The sequence below is a fragment of the Staurois parvus genome, unplaced genomic scaffold (genome assembly GCF_062004578.1).
Source record: "Staurois parvus isolate SC_StPar_1 unplaced genomic scaffold, SC_StPar_1.0 ptg000271l, whole genome shotgun sequence".
In the NCBI taxonomy this organism is placed as follows: Eukaryota; Metazoa; Chordata; class Amphibia; order Anura; family Ranidae; genus Staurois; species Staurois parvus.
In genome coordinates this window covers 362,816-390,212 of record NW_028318067.1, presented here as the reverse complement: position 1 = coordinate 390,212, position 27,397 = coordinate 362,816, and the positions used below count along the sequence as shown (strand labels likewise).

The following is a 27,397-nucleotide window of genomic DNA, read 5'->3' as shown; positions in this document are numbered from 1 at the left end:
GAACGTGAGAGGAGCTAGGCTCCTCTCACAGTCCGCCCTGAAGACCGGAACGGCGCGGGAACACGGCGAGAGGAACGCGCGGAAAAGGTAAGTGAATTGACACAGGGGGGACTTGGCTTACTACTTGCTACTTACTTACTACTACTATAGGGGGGATGAATTACTATAGGGGGGGATGAATTACTATAGGGGGGGATGAATTACTATAGGGGGGGATGAATTACTATAGGGGGGGATGAATTACTATATGGGGGATGAATTACTATATGGGGGATGAATTAATATATGGGGGATGAATTAATATATGGGGGATGAATTAATATATGGGGGATGAATTACTATATGGGGGATGAATTACTATATGGGGGGTGAATTACTATATGGGGGGTGAATTACTATGGGGGGTGAATTACTATGGGGGATGAATTACTATAAAAACGTATTGAAACTAAAAACAGTGTACCATCCTATGTATTTTCAGTTTTAAAAATGTGGCTCTCAAAATAAATTTCAATCATGGTTTTGGCGAGATTTGGCTCAGTTGAAAAAAAAAGGTTGCCCACCACTGCCTTAGGACACTAGCAAAAAAGCTGAGCACCCATGGACTGGGGTGGGGTGGCGTTATAGGTGGGATGCCCAGGGAGCGCGTCCTCAAAAGCTTGCCAGTGTCCAACCATCTGAGGGTACCAGCCCATAACACAGGCTGTATGCCCAGACATTCTCTACGATTAAAGAGATTTGGCCTTGAGATACATTTTGAAGAGCATCTCTGGGTAAAATCCAATCCTCCAGGAAGAGAGCAAGCAAAAAAAAAAAAAAAAACAAAACAAAACAAAAAGGTTAGAATTCTATATCCACACTTCAACAAGTGTTGATATCATTAAAGTATAACTCTACAGGCAAAGCTTTTTGGATTTTTTTTGGGATACAGTGGAGAGGGTTTAAAACACCCGCCAGCTTTTATTGCATTCTGTGCGCCGTTAGGTATATTCACCCTCTATTTGTCATGTTTATCATTGAAAGTAAAAGAAAATTCCAAATTTTGGGTTGTCCCCAGAAAAGAGGGGAAATCTTCCAATGGGGACACCATTTCTGGTGATCTGGGGGTCGCCAAGGAATTTGGCTATGCAACAGGAAGTGAAGGGAAATCTCTGAAATGGGAAAGATTGTAAAAAAACAAAAAAAAAAAAAAAAATACAAAAAACACAAATAAAAACAAAGCAAACAAAAAAAAAAAAAAGGGGGTCATAACCTGCCCTTGTTGTATCCAAAATGTAAAAAAAAAAAAAAAAATTGCCTATAGTTCTTTACTTTAGACCTGCCTGTATTAATAGAAATGCAGCATGGGAATGACTGGTAGCTCCTCTTTCCAACCAGCAGAACCCTCCCCCCAGCGGTTACATGGAACCAGGGGTGGACTGACCATTTGGAAACTCGGGCACTGCCCAATGGCCCGGGGTCAGTGGGGGTCCCCATGAGATGCCCCTTGTACCTTTTTTTCATAGGCTTGAGTTTTGGGCAAGGACACAGGGGCCCCATGATCCCCTATTGCCCGGGGGCCCCATGCGTTGTCAGTCCGCCCCTGCACGGAACAGAACTTTTGTTCCCTACTAAACACAAAGCCAGCCATCCTATTACTAGTTTGCGCAGCAGGGAAACAAGGTACTCCAGGAATACCTATTCAGGAAATATATGGATGTGCAAAGAAAGGATGAGGGAGAAGGGGGACCTGCACATGAGCTATCAGGAAAGGGGGCTGCAGCACATTACCTGCTGATCTCCGTTCTGCATCCAGTCTGGCATCATATCCATGGAAGCCCCTGGGATGGGAGCTGCAGCTCTGGCTTTTCTTTCTTCAGGTTTTAAATTCTTAAACTTGGAAGCGGATCTGAGGTTACCTTCACTCCGGAGTCCTAGACAGTGTGACAAGCATATCAAACATCGCAACGTCCCCAGAAAAACAAAACACCTTATCATAACCTTGAAAAACTGATCAAAGACAAAAATTATAATTTTTTTTTAGTAAGCACACATTGTTTTCTTATTAGCTTTGAAGCTTTTTTAAATGAAATATTCACACAATTGCTGCTCTTGAATTTCAGGATTAGATTTACTCATTTGTAGATTCTTCCATGACTGGCTGTATGTGAAACAACTACACTAATCATCACGGCTGAGATAAAACTGAATAGACATTGTACTGATTTCCCATCAGTCTAAACAAAATGAGACCGACAGTTCCTTCCATGTAGGAGACACAGCCGACACATGTAATGAGTGGATGTAAAAAAAAAAAAAGGGGAGGAAGAAGGAAGAAGAGGAGGAAGAAGGAAGAAGAGGAGGAAGAAGAAGGAAGAAGAGGAGGAAGAAGAAGGAAGAAGAGGAGGAAGAAGAAGGAAGAAGAGGAGGAAGGAGGAGGAAGGGGAAGAAGGAGGAGGAAGGGGAAGAAGGAGGAAGGAAGGGGAAGGAGGAGGAAGAAGGGGAAGGAGGAGGAGGAAGAAGGGGAAGGAGGAGGAGGAAGAAGGGGAAGGAGGAGGAAGAAGGGGAAGGAGGAGGAAGAAGGGGAAGGAGGAGGAAGAAGGGGAAGGAGGAGGAAGAAGGGGAAGAAGGGGAAGAAGGGGAAGGAGGAGGAAGAGGAGGAAGAGGAAGAAGAAGAGGAAGAAGAGGAAGAGGAAGAAGAGGAAGAAGAGGAAGAGGAAGAAGAGGAAGAGGAAGAAGAGGAAGAAGAGGAAGAGGAAGAAGAGGAAGAGGAAGAAGAGGAAGAGGAAGAAGAGGAAGAGGAGGAAGAAGAGGAAGAGGAAGAAGAGGAAGAGGAAGAAGAAGAGGAAGAAGAGGAAGAGGAAGAAGAGGAAGAGGAAGAAGAGGAAGAGGAAGAAGAGGAAGGAGGAGGAAGAAGAAGGGTTATCCAACCCACTATTCAACAAGCAAGCACACGTCTGCTAAGGCCTTGAGCACACAGGACATTTTAAAAATGTAACCCTTTCCCTGCGCTCCACTTTTAAACCCAGACAATTTTTGCAAATTTTTCCATTGCTTACCTCCCCCCCCCCGACAGTTTTCAAAGTCTGTAAAAAGACCCCCAAAACCACACATTTTCTGAAAGCGCATAACCAGTAGAATAAAAAGAAGGTGCTACTGATTTTCAAGGCCCCCGCGATATTTGCACAAAATGTTTATGAAAACAATATTTTCGGTTAAAAAAAAAAAAATGCACTAAAATCAATATTAACAGATTCAAAAAACAGCAAATTTTACAACATTCCAGCTAATATCTCATTGTATATAAATTGATTGTAAGCTCCCAAGATCAGGGCCCTTAAATCCCTCTTGTATTTAACTGTATTGTTGCTGTATTGTCTCCCACTATAATGTAAAGCGCTGAGCAAACCGTTGGCGCTATATAAATCCTGTATAATAATAATAATACAAATAATAAAAATAAAATAGGAAAAAATAAAATAATAATAATACAAATAATACAAATAAAATAGGAAAAAAATAAAATAATGATAATAATAAATTATAAATAAATAAAACATAATAATAATTGTAAAGCGCTGAGCAAACTGTTGGCACTATATAAATCCTGTATAATAATAATAATAATAATAATACAAATAATAATAAAATAAAATACCATAAAAATAGAAATAAAAATAAAATAGGAAAAAAATAAAAATAAAAATTAAATAAAATAGAAAAAAAAATAATAAATAAAAGCTTAATCTGTATCGAATACCAAATAATTGTATATTTTAAAGTAAAAAAAAGGTTCAGCACTAAATAATTTATTGTATATTTGTATAATTGTATATTTTAAATTGTGCTTTTTGCAAAATGGTAAAAATTTTAACGTATGTAAAACTGCAAATAACCACATTTCTCTAAAAATCTGGAGGTTTTCATTTTTCACTTACAGCTTTCAGAGTTTGTGAACAAACCCCCAAACCATACATTTTCTGAAAACATATGACCAGTAGAATAACAAAAGGTGCTATTGATTTTTAAGGCCCCACAATATTTGCACAAATGTTTAACAATATTTTTGCTAAAACTACACTAAAATCATTAGATACAAACAACTAATTATACAAAATTCCTGATAAATTCCTACTAAATATAAAAAATTAACTTGTATTCAGTTAATATCAAATATTTGTAAATTTTAAATTTGCGCCTTTTAGCGAAATGGTGAAAATTGAACGTATGCAAAACATTTCTCAAAATCTGGAGGTTTTCATTCTTCCTTTACTGCTTTCAAAATTTGTAAAAGACCCCTGCCTAAGCCATATATTTTCTGAAAGAATATGACCAGTTGAATAAAATGAAGGTGCTACTGATTTTTTTAGTGGCGCAAATAAATATCAAATCCCGATTTTCACTAGAAAAAAAAAAAAAAAAGTGTCCTGTGCATCCCTGTGCAGGCTGTCCTATTCATGTCAATTGGGATGCAGCAGCTGCAAGGACAGATCTAACATCTGTCCAGGTGTAGGTGATTGGCCCCAAACGCAGACAGTGCGAGTTCAGAGACATACACCCATATGGATGTCATGGTTGGGTGCAGTGGCTGTGTCCATGCAGCTACTGCGTCCCAGTTGATATGGATGGGACTGCATGAAACCCCTGTGCCCAGCGCATCTAAACAAGGCCTTGCTGTGGTATGCCCCACACAAACAAGGCCTTAGGCCCTGTTTAGACCCGAGGTTGGGGGTGGCAAAAATATGCGGTTGAGCTGCGTTCCTGCTGCCCATCAACCTCCTCAAGCCGCAATAGGGTGCTGTGGCCGTGATGTGGCAAAGTTGATCCAACTTGTAGTGATGCTGCAAGCATCATACTACACATTGAGGTCTATGTGGAAGTGCTGAAAATACCCGGCAACCATGTGCAGTGCACACGGTTATGGCTAGTGGTGCACCGAAATGAAAATTCGGGTGCCGAAACTGAAACTTCAAAATGCACTTGGCCAAAAACCGAAATGCGCAGTTTTTAAAAATGAATCCACTTTGATTAAAAAAAAAAAAACACAATATATACCCCAATTGTTTTGTAAAATATGTAAGAGGATGTTACAACGAGTAAATAGATACCCAACATGTCACCCTTTAAAACTGCGTACACTCGTGGAACAGCGTGAAACCGCGGTACTTAATCTCCACGAGTGACGCTTTAAAAATGTCTACAGGTTAGCAGTGTAAAGTTACAGAGGAGGTCTAGTGCGAGAATTATTGCTCTTGCTCCGACGTTCGTGGCGATACCTCACGTGTGTGGTTTGAACACCATTTACATATGTGGGAGTGGCCTACGTATGCGTTCACCACTACATGCGAGCACGGGGACACTTTAAATATATTTTAGAAAAAAAGTTTAATGTTTTGGGGGTTTTTTAGCACTGTTCCTTTTAAAAAAATTGTAGTCAGTTTTATTCTTATTACAAGAAATGCATGCATCCCTTGTGATAGAAATAATTAGTGACAGGTCCTCTTTATGGAGAGATGTGGGGTCAATAAGACAATTAGTGACGGGTCCTCTTTATGGAGAGATGTGGGGTCAATAAGACAATTAGTGACAGGTCCTCTTTATGGAGAGATATGGGGGTCAATAAGACATAATTAGTGACAGGTCCTCTTTATGGAGAGATGTGGGGTCAATAAGACATAATTAGTGACGGGTCCTCTTTATGGAGAGATGTGGGGTCAATAAGACATAATTAGTGACAGGTCCTCTTTATGGAGAGATGTGGGGTCAATAAGACATAATTAGTGACAGGTCCTCTTTATGGAGAGATGTGGGGTCAATAAGACGTAATTAGCGACGGGTCCTCTTTATGGAGAGATGTGGGGTCAATAAGACAATCAGTGACAGGTCCTCTTTATGGAGAGATGTGGGGTCAATAAGACAGAATTAGTGACAGGTCCTCTTTATGGAGAGATGTGGGGTCAATAAGACGTAATTAGCGACGGGTCCTCTTTATGGAGAGATGTGGGGTCAATAAGACAATCAGTGACAGGTCCTCTTTATGGAGAGATGTGGGGTCAATAAGACATAATTAGTGACGGGTCCTCTTTATGGAGAGATGTGGGGTCAATAAGACATAATTAGTGACAGGTCCTCTTTATGGAGAGATGTGGGTCAATAAGACATAATTAGTGACAGGTCCTCTTTATGGAGAGATGTGGGGTCAATAAGACATAATTAGTGACAGGTCCTCTTTATGGAGACATCAGGGGTCAATAAGACCCACATCTCTCCTCTGCAATGTAAAGCATTAGATAAAAAAAAAGCATTGATCTAGTGCTTTAAAAAAAAAAAAATGGCCGGAACCAGAAGGGACATGGCTCCGGTCCTCCAAGGCATAGAGATGTGTGGCGGCCATCTTTCCATCTCTCATCTCTATGCCCAGCGCTGGGATCGATGGTTTCTCAGGTAAGACTGGACTACCGAGCAGCGGCAGGGCGACGGTGGGGTTTTTTTCAGCAGCTGTATCGGTTCTTTTTTTTTTTTTCCATTTCAGCCGACGGGTGTTTTCGGCCGAAAGGTTTCGGCCACCGGAAGTTCGGTGCATCCCTAGTTATGGCACATCTGTTGGCAAAATGGACTTAAAATAGGTGATGTCACATCGCTTCCCCACCGCTTGTCAGGAGACACGTCTAAATCTACGGTGTTTTATATTTTATTTTACAACTTTATTTCTTCTACAAGTACAATAAAATTTTTAAAAAAGTATTTTTTTTTTTTTTTTACACTTTAGGGCAAGGGGCTTTGGAGAGACAAGAGAGGCCTAAACAGACTTCTAATGTCCCTTTTTTTTTAGATAAATGGCTTGAAGACAGTTCCTTTCTCTGCAGCCTGAGCTGCACTGTAGATAAAAGGAGATAGGAATCTGCATAGAGACTCCTCTTCATTCATAAAATGAAACATACAATGAGGCAAATAAATAATTTCAGAACTTTTTCCACCTTTAATGTGACCTATAAACTGTACAACTCAGTTGAACAACAAACTGAAATCTTTTAGGTGGAGGGAAATAAAATAATGTAGTTGCATAAGTGTACACACCCTTACACTAATACTTTGTTGAAGCACCTTTTGATTTGATTCCAGCACTCAGTCTTTTTGGGGAGGAGTCTATCAGCACGGCACAGCCGGACTTGGCAATATCTGCCAGCTCTTGCTTACAAAATCACTCCAAATCTGTCAGATTGTGGGGGCATCTCCTGTGCACAGCCCTCTTCAGATCCCCCCCACAGATTTTCGATGGGATTCAGGTCTGGGCTCTGGCTGGGCCATTCCAAAACTTTCCTCTTCTTCTGGTGAAGCTATTCCTCTGTTGATTTGGATGTATGTGTTGTCATGCTGAGAGATGAAGTTCCTCTTCATGTTCAGCTTTCTAGCCTGAAGGTTTTGTGCCAAGATTGACTGGTATTTGGAACCGTTCATAATTCCCTCTACCTGGACGAAGGCCCCAGTTCCAGCTGAAGACAACAGCCCCAAAGCTTGATACTGCCACCACCATGCTTCACAGTGGGTACGGTGTTCTTTTGGTGATGTGCAGTGTTGTTTTTGCACCAAACATATCTTTTGGAAGTATGGCCAAAAAGTTCAGCCTTGGTTTCATCAGACCAGAACACATTTTCCAACATGCTTTTGGGAGACTTCAGATGTGTTTTTGCAAAATTTAGCCGGGCTTGGATGTTTTTCTTCGTAAGAAAAGTCTTCCACTCTCCCCCATAGTCCAGACATATGAAGAATAGGGAGATTGTTGTCACATGGACCACACAGCCAGGACTTGCCAGATATTCCTGCACCTCCTTTCATGTTGTTGTAGGTCTCTTGGTAGCCTCCCAGACCAGTTTACTTCTCGTCTTTTCATCCATTTTGGAGGGACGTCCAGTTCTTGGTGATGTCATTGCTGTGCCATATTTTCTCCACTTGATGATGACTGTCTTCACTGTGTTCCATGGTATATCGAATACCTTGGAAATGCATTTGTACCCTCTCCTGACTGAATCTTTTAACAATGAGATACCTCTGATGCTTTGGAAGCTCTCTGCGCACCATGGCTTTTGCTGTAAGATGCGACTAAGAAAATGTCAGGAAAGACCTACTAAAACAGCTGAACTTTATTTGGGGTTAATCAGAGGCACTTTAAAATGATGACAGGTGTGTACTGACTCCTATTTAATATGATTTTGAATGTGATTGTTTACTTCTGAACACAGCTACATCCCCAGTTATAAGAGGGTGTGCACACTTATGCAACCACATTATTTTATTTTTTTATGGTCACTCTGCACTCTCATCCTTTCAGCATGCTCCTTGCAGTGATGCATTATAGGTATTGCACACCATCCCAAACTATGACTGGATGGTGTAAGGAGAAGCAGCAAACTTATGAAAAAGTTAAAGAGGAACTAAAGACAAAACTTTTTTTTGCATTTTAGATAGAGTAAGGGATTATAACCCGGCAGTTTTTTTTTCCCCACCATCTGGGTCTCATTGGGGAGCTTTCCCTTCACTTCCTGTCCAGTAGCCAGACAGGAAGTGAGGAAATATTTTCAAAAAGTGAAGGAATCCATAGTTGTCCTCAAGGTGTCCTCATTGCAAGACTTCCCCTCTATTCCTGTCCTGGGGACACTGGAAAGTTATTTTCCTTTCACTTGTGATGATAAATGGTAAGCATGACAAATGGAGATGGTGAATCTCCCTAATGGGGGACACAGACAATAAAAACCTGACAGGGGTTCTAGTCCATCTCCACTATCCAAACCTAGAAAGAATATTTTGCCTTTAGCTATACTTTAACCCCTCTGATCTCTCTGAAAGCCCCTTTTATTGAATGATATTGTTACTGTACATGAAGTGCAGAGCAAACTGTTGCTATATACATCATTAATAATAATAATAATAATCTCTTTCAATATGCTCTTTGTACTGCAGCACAGCCCACTAGATTCTTGTGCTGCTTCTTCCTATCCCAATATGTGCCCTGCTGTACGGGAACTGGAACAGGACAATATTAAGTGATTGTAAAGGCAAGTTTTTGTTTTTTTAATAACATACATGTCTATACTTACCTACTGTGTGCAATGGATTTACACTGAGCATCCCTGATCCTCCTCTTCTCAGCTCCTCCACAGGTGCTCCTGACCCCTCCCTCCTGTCAAATGCCCCCTCAGCAAGCAGCTTCCTAAGGGGCTCCCGAGCTTCCGCAATGTGAAGTCTATTCACAGACGCGTCTCATCCCTGCCCCCCTCCTTATTGGCTCACTGGCTGTGATTGCTGTCTCATGCACATTGGTGGATTGAGATGGTGCGCAGGTAAGTATTGGGGGGGGGGGAGATGCTGCACTGAAAGTTTTTCTTACCTTCATGCATAGAATGCCTTTACAACCACTTTAAGTCACTTCCAGCTACACACAAAAACACACACACACAAAAACACACACACACAAAAACACACACACACACAAAAACACACACACACAAAAACACACACACACAAAAACACACACACACACGTACATACACATATATACATACACACACACACAAAAACACACACACAAAAACACACACACAAAACACACACACACACAAAAACACACACAAACACACACAAAAACACACACAAAAACACACACAAAAACACACACACACAAAAACACACACAAAAACACACACACACAAAAAACACACACAAAAACACACACACAAAAACACACACACACAAAAACACACACACAAAAACACACACACAAAAACACACACAAAAACACACACACAAAAACACACACACAAAAACACACACAAGGCTCTCTCATGCATATTGGTGGATTGAGATGGTGCGCAGGTAAGTATTGGGGGGTGGGAGATGCTGCACTGAAAGTTTTTTTTACCTTCATGCATAGAATGCCTTTACAACCACTTTAAGTCACATCCAGCTACACACACAAAAAAAAAAAAAAAAAAAAAAACACACACGCACAAAAGAACACACAAAAACAAACACGTCATGTTTTACTGACTACAAATTGCAATAATTAGTTTCTTAGATCTGCCTGGAGTTCAGATTTAAAGATTTACTTTGGATCATTTCAATGTTTCAAGTTTTGCACCAGTGGATTTAGTGTAGGACATCTATATCATGGGGGGGGGTGCCTTGGTGAACAGCGAGGCTCATTCTGCGATATCATTTATTCGTATTCAAGGTTACAAGCAGTGTAGATGGAGATCGGATTTTGCACACAAAGAATGAGCATCCTCAGGGGATCGGACATACCTGGCACATACACCATCTGCTGTTCTTCATCAGAATCTGCACAGGAAGTAAAGGAAAGCACATTTCATGGCGAAGATTCCCTTCCACAATTCTTAGACAAGAAAAGAATCTCAAACTGGACCTGCAGTCAAAGGTGAAGATTTGGCATCCTATGGGGGAACGTTTAGAATGGTAATTGTGCCGAAGCTTCTGTTTCCCTTTATTTGGGGGTCACACTTGCCAAGACACACTCCCTCTGAGCCCATAACGGGTACCATGTCCTCACAGAACGCACACCCACAGCGGCTAACTAACCGGGGTGTGCTCCTGGACTTGGGGTAAGAGGGAATGAGGGGGAGCTTATTACAAGCAACAAAGATCGACTGTGATACACTTTCCATTGCCTGCACAACCCTTGGCAACCACTAGAGGGAGACTGCACTCCGATCCAGCTGGCTGACCATACACAGGCAGATACGAATCTTACATACAATCTGGTGCACTCAAAGGGTCGGGGGGAAATCTAGCAATTAGCACACACTATTAGGATTCCCTCCAGCTATCCTACAAGCTAGAACCCTTGTGTTAATCACCCTTCAAACTGTACACAGACCCACACACGATGCCACCACCTAGAGGTTTGTCCGCACACTGGTCTGCTAGGCAGACCTCTGTCTGGCAGATCCGCTGGTTTACAGTCTGCATGCAATTTGCAAACACACAGTACAATTCCATACAGACTGGTAAAGAAATTACACCGAGCAAACAGACACTACAATGCATCAATCTCAGTAGGGATACGGGTCCTAGCTTCGCACACAGAAGTCACATATATATTTGGCCAGCACAATGGCTAAATGGTTAGCACTTCCACCTGGCAGTACTAGGGTTGTAGGTTCGAATCCCAACCACGGCACCACCTGCCTGGAGTTTGCATGTTCTCCCTGTGCGGAGGAGTGGCTTCGTAAGAAGCATTTCAAGGTCCTGGAGTGGCCTAGCCAGTCTCCAGATCTCAACCCATAGAAAACCTTTGGAGGGAGTTGAAAGTCTGTGTTGCCCAGCGACAGCCCCAAAACATCACTGCTCTAGAGGAGATCTGCATGGAGGAGGAGATCTGCATGGAGGATGGGCCAACATACCAGCAACAGTGTGTGCCAACCTTGTGAAGACTTCCAGGAAACGTCTGACCTCTGTCATTGCCAACAAAGGATATATAACAAAGTATTGACATGAACTTTTCATATTCACCAAATACTTATTTTCCACCATAATTTGCAAATAAATGCTTTCCAGATCAGCCAATGTGATTGTCTGGATTTGTTTTCTCATTTTGTCTCTCATAGTTGAGGTCTCCCTATGATACCAATTACAGGCCTCTCTCATCTTTGTAAGTGGGAGAACTTGCACAATTGGTGGCTGACTAAATACTTTTTTGCCCACTGTACCGCTCTCCCCTTTGAGCCTCTATATTTTTTATTGAGCCTGCCGTTCCCAGGTCTTCCCAAAATGACCAGGAAACCCACCACACATGTTCTGACTGCGGCCAGAAGAAGCTTTCCTATGTGTTGGCTCTCCCCTATACCTCCTTCGATGAGGACTCTGTTTAAAATTATTGCTGTGAGACAGATGGAATACCGACTGCTCTACACGCCTGTTCGATTTCTGTGTTCGAGGCAGTGTGGCACCCATGGGATCATTTCACCTCTTCCCACCTTTCTTCAAATGTACGGTTCTAATGGCCTCCCCATTGTTGCTATGTGACATTATTATTATTTCGGGTGAATCTACAGTCAGGTCCATAAATATTGGGACATCGACACAATTCTAACATTTTTGGCTCTATACACCACCACAATGGATTTGAAATGAAACGAACAAGATGTGCTTTAACTGCAGACTGTCAGCTTTAATTTGAGGGTATTTACATCCAAATCAGGTGAACGGTGTTGGAATTACAACAGTTTGCATATGTGCCTCCCACTTGTTAAGGGACCAAAAGTAATGGGACAGAATAATAACCATAAATCAAACTTTCACTTTTTAATACTTGGTTGCAAATCCTTTGCAGTCAATTACAGCCTGAAGTCTGGAACGCATAGACATCACCAGACGCTGGGTTTCATCCCTGGTGATGCTCTGCCAGGCCTCTACTGCAACTGTCTTCAGTTCCTGCTTGTTCTTGGGGCATTTTCCCTTCAGTTTTGTCTTCAGCAAGTGAAATGCTCAATCGGATTCAGGTCAGGTGATTGACTTGGCCATTGCAGAACATTCCACTTCTTTCCCTTAAAAAACTCTTTGGTTGCTTTTGCAGTCTGCTTTGGATCATTGTCCATCTGCACTGTGAAGCGTCCAATGAGTTGTGAAGCATTTGGCTGAATATGAGCAGATAATATTCCCGAAACACTTCACAATTCATCCGGCTGCTTTTGTCAGCAGTCACATCATCAATAAATACAAGAGAACCAGTTCCATTGGCAGCCATACATGCCCACGCCATGACACTACCACCACCATGCTTCACTGATGAGGTGGTATGCTTAGGATCATGAGCAGTTCCTTCTCCATACTCTTCTCTTCCCATCACTCTGGTACAAGTTGATGTCGGTCTCATCTGTCCATAGGATGTTGTTCCAGAACTGTGAAGGCTTTTTTAGATGTCGTTTGGCAAACTCTAATCTGGCCTTCCTGTTTTTGAGGCTCACCAATGGTTTCCATCTTGTGGTGAACCCTCTGTATTCACTCTGGTGAAGTCTTCTCTTGATTGGTGACTTTGACACACATACACCTACCTCCTGGAGAGTGTTCTTGATCTGGCCAACTGTTGTGAAGGGTGTTTTCTTCACCAGGGAAAGAATTCTTCGGTCATCCATCTCAGTTGTTTTCCGTGGTCTTCCGGGTCTTTTGGTGTTGCTGAATTCAACGGTGCGTTCCTTCTTTTTAAGAATGTTCCAAACAGTTGTTTTGGCCACGCCTAATGTTTTTGCTATCTCTCTGATGGGTTTGTTTTGTTTTTTCAGCCTAATGATGGCTTCACTGATAGTGACAGCTCTTTGGATCTCATCTTGAGAGTTGACAGCAACAGATTCCAAATGCAAATAGCACACTTGAAATGAACTCTGGACCTTTTATCTGCTCATTGTAATTGGGATAATGGGGGAATAAAACACACCTGGCCATGGAACAGCTGAGAAGCCAATTGTCCCATGACTTTTGGTCCCTTAACAAGTGGAAGGCACATATGCAAACTGTTGTAATTCCTACACCGTTCACCTGATTTGGATGTAAATACCCTCACTGTATTGGTGTCACTGGGGATGTCAGTGACACCAAGTCAGTTCCCCCCCCAGTGTCAGAATGTCCACCGGAGTCCTGCTATAAGTCGCTCATTGCCGCCATTACTAGTAAAAATTTAAAAAATAAAAAATCCCAGTATCTATGCCACCATTTGTAAACACTATAATTTTCACATAAACCAGGGGTCTTGAATTAAAATTTCCTTCCAGCAAAGGTCCGAACCTCATTAGTGATAGAACACATCACAGTCCCCCGGTACATTATGATCTTTAAATGTACCTTTCACACTGTAGTCTCCTCTACATCACAGTCCCCTCTTTAACCACTTCCAGTCCGGACACTTTCCCCCCCCCCCCTCCCTTCCGGTCCGGACACTTTCCCCCCCCCCTCCCTTCCGGTCCGGACACTTTCCCCCCCCCCCTCCCTTCCGGTCCGGACACTTTTCCCCCCCCCCCCTTCCGGTCCGGACACTTCCCCCCCCCTTCCGGTCCGGACACTTTCCCCCCCCCCCCCCCTTCCGGTCCGGACACTTTCCCCCCCCCCCCCCCTTCCGGTCCGGACACTTTCCCCCCCCCCCCCCTTCCGGTCCGGACACCTTCCCCCCCCCCCCCCTTCCGGTCCGGACACTTTCCCCCCCCCCCCTTCCGGTCCGGACACTTTCCCCCCCCCCCCCCTTCCGGTCCGGACACTTTCCCCCCCCCCCCCCCCCTTCCGGTCCGGACACTTTCCCCCCCCCCTTCCGGTCCGGACACTTCCCCCCCTTCCGGTCCGGACACTTCCCCCCCTTCCGGTCCGGACACTTTCCCCCCCCCCCCCTTCCGGTCCGGACACTTTCCCCCCCCCCCCCCCCCTTCCGGTCCGGACACTTTCCCCCCCCCCCCCCCCTTCCGGTCCGGACACTTTCCCCCCCCCCCTTTCCGGTCCGGACACTTTCCCCCCCCCCCTTCCCGGTCCGGACACTTTCCCCCCCCCCTTCCCGGTCCCGGACACTTTCCCCCCCCCCCTTCCCGGTCCGGACACTTTCCCCCCCCCCCCCTTCCCGGTCCGGACACTTTCCCCCCCCCTTCCAGTCCGGACACTTTCCCCCCCCCTTCCAGTCCGGACACTTCCCCCCCCCCCTTCCAGTCCGGACACTTTCCCCCCCCCCCTTCCAGTCCGGACACTTTCCCCCCCCCCTTCCAGTCCGGACACTTCCCCCCCCCCTTCCAGTCCGGACACTTTCCCCCCCCCCCTTCCAGTCCGGACACTTCCCCCCCCCTTCCAGTCCGGACACTTTCCCCCCCCTTCCAGTCCGGACACTTTCCCCCCCTTCCAGTCCGGACACTTTCCCCCCTTCCTGTCCGAACACTTTCCCCCCCCTTCCTGTCCAGGCCAATTTTCAGCTTTCAGCGCTATCACACTTTGAATGACAATTGCGCGGTCATGCAACACTGTACCCATATGAATTTTTTAGCATTTTTTTTAGACAGATAAAGCTGTATTTTGGTGGTATTTATTCACCACTGGGATTTTTATTTTTTTGCTATGTAAATGAAAAAAGTCCAAAAAATTTAAAAAAAAAAGTTTCTTATAAAATTTTGCAAATAATCTCTCTTCATAAATCTTGGCCACAATTTATTCAGTTATCTTTTTAGTAAAAAAAAATATAACCCAAATTAGTTTATAACCAAAATTTATAATTTTTAAAAAAATTTACATTTTTATTTTTTTATATTTGTTTTTTTAAACATACTGTCACCCTAGCAGTACAGTGTCACCATAGTGACACTGTACTACTTGTGGGGGATGATTTTTTTTTTTTTTTTTTTTTTTTTTACACGGACTGTTTTTATACCCATAAAGGCTATAAAAGCAATCATTTCTCCTTCTCTCTGGGCTGCATTCTTGCAGCCATTGAGAAATACTGTGTGAGCTGTGATTGGTCAAAGCTTGTCACATGGTACAAAGCTGTTGTGAATATCATGTGATCTCTGATCATTCACAGATTTCACACGTAGTAAGCAATGATGCCAAAGTGACATCTTACTTACTACTCTTCAAATGATCACTGATTGGCCAATCAGTGATCACATGATCGGGACCTTGCACAGATGTCTCTTTGCTGGACGGGGCTTTCCCTTCTTGGACTGGGCTGTCTTTTTGCTGGACCCAACTGGGCAAAGAGACAGCCCCCATCCACCACCGCTACAGACCTGTCACAGTGTGTCGGCGGTTGAAGAAAGGCCACCGTTGCCCCTTCAGTGCAGCGGCCGGCAGAGGTGTCCCTGTGTCAGCGGCGCTTCCTACTTGTTACCGGAGCTGTCAATTCCGCACCTCCTGTCGGCCCTGCTTTAGCCACACAGCAGGAGGTGAGCGGCGGCCACAGTCTGTATTAGCACCATCCAGACCGCGGTCGCCGCTTACCTCCAGCGTGACACACCCCTCCCATACCCCAATGGGCCCCATGTACCCGGTCCCCATAGTGACACACCCCTCCCATCCCCCAATGGGCCCCACGTACCCGGTCCCCATAATGACTCATCCCTCCAATGGGCCCCACGTACCCAGGCCCCATAGTGACACACCCCTCCCATAGCCCAATGGGCCCCACGTACCCGGTCCCCATAATGACACACCCCCTCCCATAGCCCAATGGGCCCCATGTACCTGGTCCCCATAATGACACACCCCTCCCATACCCCAATGGACCCCATGTACCCCAGTCCCCATAGTGACACAACCCTCCCATAGCCCAATGGGCCCCATGTACCCGTTCCCCATAATGACACACCCCTCCCATACCTCAATGGGCCCCATGTACCCGTTCCCCATAGTAACACACCCCTCCCATAGCCCAATGGGACCCATGTACCTGGTCCCCATAATGACACACCCCTCCCCATAGCCCAATGGGTCCCATGTACCCGGTCCCCATAGTGACACACCCCTCCCATACCCCAATGGACCCCATGTACCCAGTCCCCATAGTGACACACCCCTCCCATACCCCAATGGACCCCATGTACCCGGTCCCCATAGTGACGCACCCTCCCATCCCCCAGTGGGCCCCATGTACCCGGTCCCCATAGTGATGCACCATCCCATCCTCCAATGGGCCCCATAGTAATGCACCCTCCTATCCCCCAATGGCCCCATAGTGAAGCATCCCTACCATTCCCCAGTGGGCCCCATGTCCCCATAGTGACCGAATCCCTACCAGCACCCATTGGGGCCCATGTACCTGGTCCCCATAGTAACACACCCCTCCCATGGCCCCCATAGTGAAGCATCCCTACCATTCCCCAGTGGGCCCCATGTCCCCATAGTGACGAATCCCTACCAGCACCCATTGGGGCCCATGTACCTGGTCCCCATAGTAACACACCCCTCCCATGGCCCCATGTACCCGTTCCCCATAGTAACACACCCCTCCCATACCCCAATGGGCCCCATGTACCCGTTCCCCATAGTAACACACCCCTCCCATAGCCCAATGGGCCCCATGTACCTGGTCCCCATAGTAACACACCCCTCCCATACCCCAAGGGGGCCCATGTACCTGGTCCCCATAATGACACACCCCTCCCATACCCCAATGGGCCCCATGTACCCGTTCCCCATGACACACCCCTCCCATACCCCAATGGGCCCCATGTACCCGTTCCCCATAGTAACACACCCCTCCCATAGCCCAATGGGCCCCATGCACCCGGTCCCCATAGTGACACACCCTCCCATCCCCCAGTGGGCCCCATGCACCTGGTCCCCATAGTGACGCACCCTCCCATCCCCCAGTGGGCCCCATGTACCCGGTCCCCATAGTGATGCACCCTCCCATCCTCCAATGGGCCCCATAGTGACACACCCTCCTACCCCCCAATGGGCACCATAGTGATGCATCCCTACCATTCCCCAGTGGACCCCATGTCCCCGGTCCCCATAGTGACGAACCCCTACCAGCACCCATTGGGGCCCATGTACCTGGTCCCCATAGTAACACACCCCTCCCATAGCCCAATGGGCCCCATGTACCTGGTCCCCATAATGACACACCCCTCCCCATACCCCAGTGGGCCCCATGTACCCGGTCCCCATAGTAACACACCTGTCCTGCACTATAGACCACTATGGTGTGAACATTCTCAGCCTCCCTGCCCTGTACAGTACATTCCTATACAGAGGTATGACAGAGCCCGCACACCCCTCCCCCGTACAGCGGGCTCTGGAGAGCCGGGAAAGGATACTGTCCTGACTCCAGTACGCCGCTCCTTCTCCCTGTCCGCACTCCGCCATCTTCAAACACCCGCCAGCTCTGACCGCCCCAACAACCGTCTCCTAGCCCCGCCCGCCTCCAATCCCCATCACTTCATTGGTCAGAGTTTACCCTCACCTTCTCTCCTATTGGTTCTCTCTTACGACTCCTCAATCAGCTGACATGTCCGACGTTGGAGACGTACAGGCTGTGGTTCGCGTTGCATTGTGGGCGTGGTAGTTCTGTGACTTGCCGCTTTGCTTACCGCCAGGAGCGCACGGACTACAATGCCCGTCATACAGCGCGGGGAGGGGACCATTCCCAGAATTCAGCGCGGGAGGGTTGTGTATCCTGGATACGGCTGAGGCGCAGAGCTGGGGTGGTGTATGGGGGTGAGAGCAATGGGGTTGTCATCGTCATCCTCGCTGTATGTGGTGGGAGGAATGGGACAGGCCTGCTCCATGCAGCTCCGATAGTCACCTATTTCAGATAGCAGGAGTGGAAGGTGCATACACAAACGTCATGGATGACAGCTGACATGGATTTAGATGCGATAGCTGCATTCGTTTTCTTTTTTTTTTTTTTCTGGTGATCCTGCTAATAAGCCATTGTCCAGGGTGACAACGCTCATTGTGCTGTATCTATGGAGGAGCAGCGTTGTCACCCTCAGCTGCTCTCCTGATTCGGATTACAAACCCCTCCCCTTCTGCTCATCTACATAACATGTGGGAGGGGCTGGGAACACCACATCAGTCTAGTACAGGAAGTTATCAGCTCCCCGAATTTGTGGCAGGATCAACAGGTGTCTATATAATATATATATATTTTTTTATTATTTAAAGCAGAGCTCTACCCAAAAGGGAAGTTCCGCTTTATGGCTTTGTCCCCCGCTTCCCATTAAGGAGTGGGCGTACCTGAATTTGACAGGTACCCCCTTCCGCTGCGATTGCCTAGGCCAGGGATCTCCTAAGCTTTCAAAGGCAAGAGCGGACTGACAACTCATGAGGCCCCCGGCAATAGGGGATCATGGGGCCCCTGTGTCCTTGCCCACCCTCAAACCACACCCAAGAAAGCCTATGAAAGGTACTAGGGGCATCTCATGGGGCCCCCTACTGACCCTGAGCCCTCGGCCAGGTGCCCAAGTTCCAAAATGGTCAGTCCGCCCCTGAACAAAGTTCCAGTTTACTGTCCTTCAATGTTTTGTTTTTGCATGGGGGAGGGGCAGATTGTGGCCAGTGGGGGGGGGGGGGGAATGTCCTGGGCCTGGCATGGGTGAAAATAAACATGGCCTCGGGGTTGGTGTTCAGAAACAGGAGGAATAGTGCCCCATCATTGGTGTCAGTGGGAGGAATAGTGCCCCATCATTGGTGTCAGTGGGAGGAATAGTGCCCCATCATTGGTGTCAGTGGGAGGAATAGTGCCCCATCATTGGTATCAGTGGGGGGAATATTGCCCCATCATTGGTGTCAGTGGGAGGAATAGTGCCCCATCATTGGTGTCAGTGGGAGGAATAGTGCCCCATCATTGGTATCAGTGGGAGGAATAGTGCCCCATCATTGGTATCAGTGGGAGGAATAGTGCCCCATCATTGGTGTCAGTGGGGGGAATAGTGCCCCATCATTGGTGTCAGTGGGAGGAATAGGTGCCCCATCATTGGTGTCAGTGGGAGGAATAGTGCCCCATCATTGGTATCAGTGGGAGGAATAGTGCCCCATCATTGGTGTCAGTGGGAGGAATAGTGCCCCATCATTGGTGTCAGTGGGAGGAATAGTGCCCCATCATTGGTGTCACGGCAGGAATTATGCCTCATTGTTGATGTTAGAGGAATAGTGCCCCAAGGGCCAGATAAAGGCTAGCAAAGGGCCACATTTGGCCCTCGGAGACCACTGGCCTAGGCGATCGGAAGCAGCCATGGTTTTTGTAGCTGATGACTTTTTTTTATTTTAATTCCCACTGGACCTCTACTTTAAGTATAACTAAAGGCAAAACTTTTTTCTAGTTTTGGATAGAGTGGAGAGGGACTAGAAGCCCTGTCAGGTCTTTATGGCTGTCTGGATGGTCATGAGGACAACCAATGAGGGGCTTCAGTGGATGATCCCTATCCAGAAACTAATCCTCTTCTTCTGTAGGTGATGTCATGACCGGCACAACCAGACTGAGACCACCATGGCTTCCCACATAGAGAAAATCACTTTGGGTATTAGCAAGATATTAGGTGAGAAAATACTATTCTTATCACTTAAAGAGACCCTGTCATCAAAGTGTTCCTAAACCCCGGACCCCGCATTCACTATATCTGCTCTCCCCGGACCCCGCATTCACTATATCCGCTGTCCCCGTACCCTGCATTCACTATATCTGGTCTCCCCAGACCCTGCATTCACTATATCCGCTCTCCCCGGACCCCGCATTCACTATATCCGCTCTCCCCGGACCCTGCATTCACTATATCCGCTCTCCCCGGACCCCGCATTCACTATATCCGCTCTCCCCAGACCCTGCATTCACTATATCCGCTCTCCCCAGACCCTGCATTCACTATATCTGCTCTCCCCGGACCCTGCATTCACTATATCCGCTCTCCCCGGACCCCGCATTCACTATATCCGCTGTCCCCGTACCCTGCATTCACTATATCTGGTCTCCCCAGACCCTGCATTCACTATATCCGCTCTCCCCAGACCCTGCATTCACTATATCCGCTCTCCCCGGACCCCGCATTCACTATATCCGCTGTCCCCGGACCCTGCATTCACTATATCCGCTGTCCCCGGACCCTGCATTCACTATATCTTGTCTCCCCGGACCCTGCATTCACTATATCTGCTCTCCCCGGACCCCGCATTCACTATATCCGCTCTCCCCGGACCCCGCATTCACTATATCCGCTCTCCCCGGACCCTGCATTCACTATATCCGCTCTCCCCGGACCCTGCATTCACTATATCCACTCTCCCCGGACCCTGCATTCACTATATCTGCTCTCCCCGGACCCCGCCTTCACTATATCCGCTCTCCCCGGACCCCGCATTCACTATATCTGCTCTCCCCGGACCCCGCATTCACTATATCCGCTCTCCCCGGACCCTGCATTCACTATATCCGCTCTCCCCGGACCCTGCATTCACTATATCTGCTCTCCCCGGACCCTGCATTCACTATATCTGCTCTCCCCGGACCCCCCGTTCACTATATCCGCTCTCCCCGGACCCCGCGTTCACTATATCCGCTCTCCCGGACCCTGCATTCCCTATATCCGCTCTCCCCGGACCCAGTATTCAGTATATCTGCTCTCCCCGGACCCTGCATTCACTATATCCGCTCTCCCCGGACCCTGCATTCACTATATCCGCTCTCCCCGGACCCTGCATTCCCTATATCTGCTCTCCCTGGACCCTGCATTCCCTATATCCACTCTCCCCGGACCCCGCATTCACTATATCCGCTCTCCCCGGACCCTGCATTCACTATATCCGCTCTCCCCGGACCCTGCATTCCCTATATCTGCTCTCCCTGGACCCTGCATTCACTATATCCGCTCTCCCCGGACCCCGCATTCATTATATCCGCTCTCCCCGGACCCTGCATTCACTATATCCGCTCTCCCCGGACCCTGCATTCACTATATCTGCTCTCCCCGGACCCTGCATTCACTATATCCACTCTCCTCGGACCCTGCATTCACTATATCTGCTCTCCCTGGAACCCCGCATTCACTATATCTGATTTCCCCGGACCCTGCATTCACTATATCCGCTCTCCCCGGACCCCTCATTCATTATATCCGCTCTCCCCGGACCCCGCATTCACTATATCTGCTCTCCCCGGACCCCGCATTCACTATATCTGCTCTCCCCGGACCCCTCATTCATTATATCCGCTCTCCCCGGACCCTGCATTCACTATATGCGGTCTTCCTGGACCCTGCATTCACTATATCCAGTCTTCCTGGACCCTGCATTCACTATATGCGGTCTTCCTGGACCCTGCATTCACTATATCTGCTCCCCCCGGACCCCACATTCACTATATCCACTCCCCCTGGACCCTGCATTCACTATATCCGCTCTCCCCGGACCCCTCATTCACTATATCTGCTCTCCCCGGACCCCGCATTCACTATATCTGCTCTCCCCGGACCCCGCATTCACTATATCTGCTCTCCCCGGACCCTGCATTCACTATATCTGCTTTCCCCGGACCCTGCATTCACTATATCTGCTCTCCCCGGACCGCGCATTCATTATATCCGCTCTCCCCGGACCCTGCATTCACTATATCTGCTCTCCCTGGAACCCCGCATTCACTATATCTGATTTCCCCGGACCCTGCATTCACTATATCCGCTCTCCCCGGACCCCTCATTCACTATATCTGCTCTCCCCGGACCCCGCATTCACTATATCTGCTCTCCCCGGACCCCGCATTCACTATATCTGCTCTCCCCGGACCCTGCATTTACTATATCTGCTTTCCCCGGACCCTGCATTCACTATATCTGCTCTCCCCGGACCGCGCATTCATTATATCCGCTCTCCCCGGACCCCGCATTCACTATATCTGACTATGACTATGAACTTTCAGAATGCAGGGTCGGGGAGCTGCAGTTACACACTGTACAGGAGATCTGAGCACTGATTGGAGGGAAGGGACACACCCCCTTAACACAGCACACAGGAACAGAATTGAGGCTGTCAATCATAGGCTGTGTGCTGGAGCTCCCTCCCCTGCCACCTTTTTAGCTCTTGGTGTCAGAAAAACTTGTCAGAAGTGACTGATGCTGATAGAGGAATGAAGCAGCAGACAGAAATGACACTTAGTGCTCTGGACTGAGACAAGTACACACTATAGAACAGAGATGTGGAAATCATATCACCCAATGCCCGGGACATGTAGTTCTGATTGCCAGGCAGGTTGTTTTTTCTTACATTTAGCCCTGCTGCATGCAAACCGCTATTGGTAAACACGGGTGGACTGGCTGCAGATGTGCACACTGAGTGTCTAACACTCGTCCAGCCAGAACACTACCCCCACCCTTCCCCTCTCCCTCACCTCACAGAAGGGAAAGGATAGGCCAGGAGAGAGGTATCGATTTGCTCCACCTCTTCCCGCCCCTCTCCTCTGTGTCTGCCCCGCCCACACTTCAACCCAGACAAGTGATTGAATTTGAAGATCCATCGGGCTGTATGATTGGTGCCACTGTCTGAGCCTGCAGAGAGCAGCCTGGGGGAATAATCTCTGCACTACCACTGAGCTTTCCTATCTCCCTCCATTTCCTCCCCATCTATCTCACTCCCCCTCTCTGTTCTTCCAGGAGCTTCACACACTTAACCATTTCATGTCCAATTAGCAACTGAACTCTGACGTAAGGGGGCACTCCGCTGAACTCTGACGTAAGGGGGCACTCCGCTGAACTCTGACGTAAGGGGGCACTCCGCTGAACTCTGACGTAAGGGGGCACTCCGCTGAACTCTGACGTAAGGGGGCACTCCGCTGAACTCTGACGTAAGGGGGCACTCCGCTGAACTCTGACGTAAGGGGGCACTCCGCTGAACTGTCATAAGGGGGCACTCCGCTGAACTGTCATAAGGGGGCACTCCGCTGAACTGTCATAAGGGGGCACTCCGCTGAACTGTCATAAGGGGGCACTCCGCTGAACTGTCATAAGGGGGCACTCCGCTGAACTGTCATAAGGGGGCACTCCGCTGAACTGTCATAAGGGGGCACTCCGCTGAACTCTCAGTTAAGAGGGCACTCCGCTGAACTGTCATAAGGGGGCACTCCGCTGAACTCTGACTTAAGAGGGCACTCTGCTGAACTCTGACTTAAGAGGGCACTCCGCTGAACTCTGACTTAAGAGGGCACTCCGCTGAACTCTGACTTAAGAGGGCACTCCGCTGAACTCTGACTTAGGTGGGCACTCCGCTGAACTCTGACGTAAGGGGGCACTCCGCCACATTCTGACATAAGGATGTATTCTGTCAGGGTCTGATGTCAGGGGGGACTCCGCTGGATCCTGATGTCAGGGGGGATTCCGCTGGATCCTGATGTCAGGGGGGATTCCGCTGGATCCTGATGTCAGGGGGGATTCCGCTGGATCCTGATGTCAGGGGGACTCCGCTGGATCCTGATGTCAGGGGGACTCCGCTGGATCCTGATGTCAGGGGGACTCCGCTGGATGCTGATGTCAGGGGGTACGCCGCTGGATTCTGATCTCAGGGGAGACTCCGCTGGATTCTGATCTCAGGGGGGACTCCGCTGGATTCTTATGTCAGGGAGGAAGCTGATGTAGAGGGGTAATGTTGGGGACTTTGACATAAGGGAGAACTCTGTGAACATGGTGCTTCTTAAAAGCGCCCCTGCCTAATAAAAAACATCAACTCCTTTTATTTTCCATCCTGGTAAATTAATTTCAAGCCTTAAAGGGCCATTCATCCATTGAAAATCCATGGTGATAAAACTGTCTTTTGCAGTAGTAATACAACAAAGATCTTATTAATTGTTTTTTATCAGGACGTTGTCATGAGGGACAAGTAGATTGGGGCACCGATTTAGTCCTTGGACAAGTAGTTTTTTTTAATTTCCACACACTTGGTAGAAGGTTATGTTTTGTTAATGTTTCATGTCTGAGGTTTGCAACCACTTTAAATGCCGGTTCACATATATGCAGATTGGATATGGTTTGAATGGCATCCATTCCGCATGACGTGTGAAATACCATTGCTTCCTATGGTGCCTGTTCACATATGACCGGTGCACTGGCAGTGCCGTTTGAAAAAGAGTCCTACACGATTTCTGAGCAGTGCGGTCCGGTTCAGGTGCGGATTACAGGCTATTGAATTCTATGGGAACCGTTTCTAAACCACATGTGTGTGAACAGGATAGGATCCTGAGCTAATCCTGTCCTGAACCCGATGTGAACCTGACATGAACCTATGAACAACTACTGTATCAATTAGCTGTGACACATGAGCTTCAATCCACACCGCTCATGTGTGAACAGGATAGGATCCTGAGCTACTCCTATCCTGAACCCGATGTAAACCTGACATGAACCTCTGAACAACTACTGTGTCAAATAGCTGTGAAACCTGAGCTTCAGTCCGCACCATATGTTTGTGAACAGGATAAGATCCTGAGCTAATCCTGTCCTGATCCTGATGTAAACCTGACGTGAACCTCTGAACAACTACTGTATCAAATAGCTGTGAAACCTGAGCTTCAGTCCGCACCGCACATGTGTGAACAGGATAAGATCCTGAGATAATCCTGTCCTGAACCTGATGTAAACCTGACATGAACCTCTGAACAACTACTCTATCAAATAGCTGTGAAACCTGAGCTTCAATCCGCACTGCACATGTGTGAACAGAATAAGATCCTGAGCTAAACCTGTCCTGAACCCGATGTGAACCTGTGAACAACTACTGTATCAAATAGCTGTGAAACCTGAGCTTCAGTCCGCACCGCACATGTGTGAACAGAATAAGATCCTGAGCGAAACCTGTCCTGAACCTGTGAACAACTACTGTATCAAATAGCTGTAAAACCTGAGCTTCAATCCGCACCTCACTTGTGTGAACAGTATAAGATCCTGAGCTAAACCTGTCCTGAACCTGATGTAAACCTGACATGAACCTGTGAACAACTACTGTATGAAATAGCTGTGAAACCCGAGCTTCAGTCCGCACTGCACATGTGTGAACAGGATAAGATCCTGAGCTAATCCTGTCCTGAACCTGATGTAAACCTGACATGAACCTGTGAACAACTACTGTATCAAATAGCTATGAAACCTGAGCTTCAGTCCGCACTGCACATGTGTGAACAGAATAAGATCCTGAGCGAAACCTGTCCTGAACCTGTGAACAACTACTGTATCAAATAGCTGTGAAACCTGAGCTTCAGTCCGCACCGCCCATGTGTGAACAAGATAAAAGCCTGAGCTAATCCTGTCCTGAACCTGATGTAAACCTGATGTGAACCTGTGAATAATTACTGTATCAAATAGCTGTGAAACCTGAGCTTCAATCCGCACCTCACTTGTGTGAACAGTATAAGATCCTGAGCTAAACCTGTCCTGAACCTGATGTAAACCTGACATGAACCTGTAAACGACTACTGTATGAAATAGCTGTGAAACCCGAGCTTCAGTCCGCACTGCACATGTGTGAACAGGATAAGATCCTGAGCTAATCCTGTCCTGAACCCGATGTGAACCTGACATGAACCTGTGAACAACTACTGTATGAAATAGCTGTGAAACCCGAGCTTCAGTCCGCACCTCACTTGTGTGAACAGTATAAGATCCTGAGCTAAACCTGTCCTGAACCTGATGTAAACCTGACATGAACCTGTGAACAACTACTGTATCAAATAGCTGTGAAACCTGAGCTTCAATCCGCACCTCACTTGTGTGAACAGTATAAGATCCTGAGCTAAACCTGTCCTGAACCCGATGTAAACCTGACATGAACCTGTGAACAACTACTGTATCAAATAGCTGTGAAACCTGAACTTCAGTCCGCACCGCACATGAATCGCCTCTCAGTTTTAGGTCACAGTGGGTTAGATGCGCAGTGATTTAGTGCATCACCTCTGTTTTGATATATAGCTCCCAGTGACCATAGACATATCGACTTTGAATTTTCAGGCTATTGTATATGTGCTGCTATAGGAAACAATGACCTATTTTGAATATTTTTTTCTGTGGCCGTATTTTGTAGAGTCATCTCCCGGAGTGACGGATGTAAAGTTTGAGGCCATTCCTCCTGCTGAACGTCATGCGATTGTCTCCTGGGACCAGGTATGTACAATGTTGTGTCAAAAATATGCTGGGCTCAGGAAATTAAACCGAAAGGCCGGAACTTATCATCTCTACATGGACATGCTGGAAGCCATTTTATTCTTTATATTCTATCTTCATAGTTTCTGAACAAAGGTTCTAACAGCAGACCTTCCCAGTTTCTTACAGCGTACTTTCCCAGGTTATAAATTGGGGAGGGATTGTACCGGACAGCTACAAAATATAAACTAGACATGATACCGAGTTGAAAGATAAATTGAGGACTCCATGTCTCGGTTGAACAACGGACAAAAGGACTGTCACGATGATTTTTTTTCCATGAACGTCTGGAAAAGAGTTCATATTAAACTTTACATTGCATATGGTGTTATTTAGTGGTGCACTGAAATGAAAATTCTGGTACCGTAAACGAAAATTCAAAAATCAAAATGCACAGTTTTTAAAAATGAATATATATTTTTTGGAAAAAAAATGCACTTTTATTAAAAAGAAAAAAAAAAAAAAATATATATACTTCAATTTTTTTGTAAAATATGAAAAAGGACGTTATGGCAAGTAAATAAATACCCAACATGTCACGCTTTAAAATTGCGCACGCTTGTGGAATGGCGTGAAACTGCAGTACTTAAAAATCTCCATGGGCGATGCTTTAAAAATGTCTACAGGTTAGCAGTGTGACGTTACAGAGGACGACTAGAGCGAGGATTATTGCTCTCGCTCCGATGTTCGTGGCGATACCTCACATGTGTGGTTTGAACACCATTTACATATGTGGGCATGGCCTACGTATGCGTTCACCACTGCCTGTG

At 47.0% G+C, this 27,397-nt stretch overlaps 1 protein-coding gene and 1 long non-coding RNA gene across 4 annotated transcripts in view; one reads left to right on the top strand and one right to left on the bottom strand.

The window, feature by feature from the left end:
- Nucleotides 1-1,775: 1,775 nt before the first annotated feature.
- Nucleotides 1,776-17,865, bottom strand: LOC149459159 (uncharacterized). Its single transcript, XR_016313330.1, has 3 exons — nt 17,775-17,865; nt 10,279-10,314; nt 1,776-1,913 (listed from the first exon to the last, which is right to left on the bottom strand). It is a non-coding gene; the product is annotated as an uncharacterized LOC149459159 (long non-coding RNA).
- Nucleotides 17,866-18,099: 234 nt separating this feature from the next.
- Nucleotides 18,100-27,397, top strand: part of TPGS2 (tubulin polyglutamylase complex subunit 2) — a 48,957-nt gene continuing 39,659 nt past the window's right edge. The window contains exons 1-3 of one of the 3 annotated variants that reach the window (XM_089681578.1): nt 18,100-18,174; nt 19,912-19,997; nt 26,509-26,588. In XM_089681578.1, coding sequence (XP_089537704.1) covers nt 19,949-19,997; nt 26,509-26,588 — 129 coding nt within the window. In that variant the 5' untranslated portion in view covers nt 18,100-18,174; nt 19,912-19,948. Of the gene's footprint in view, nt 18,288-18,376; nt 18,585-19,911; nt 19,998-26,508; nt 26,589-27,397 lie in introns of those variants that run through there. The other 2 variants (XM_089681579.1, XM_089681580.1) reach the window with 2 other exon arrangements.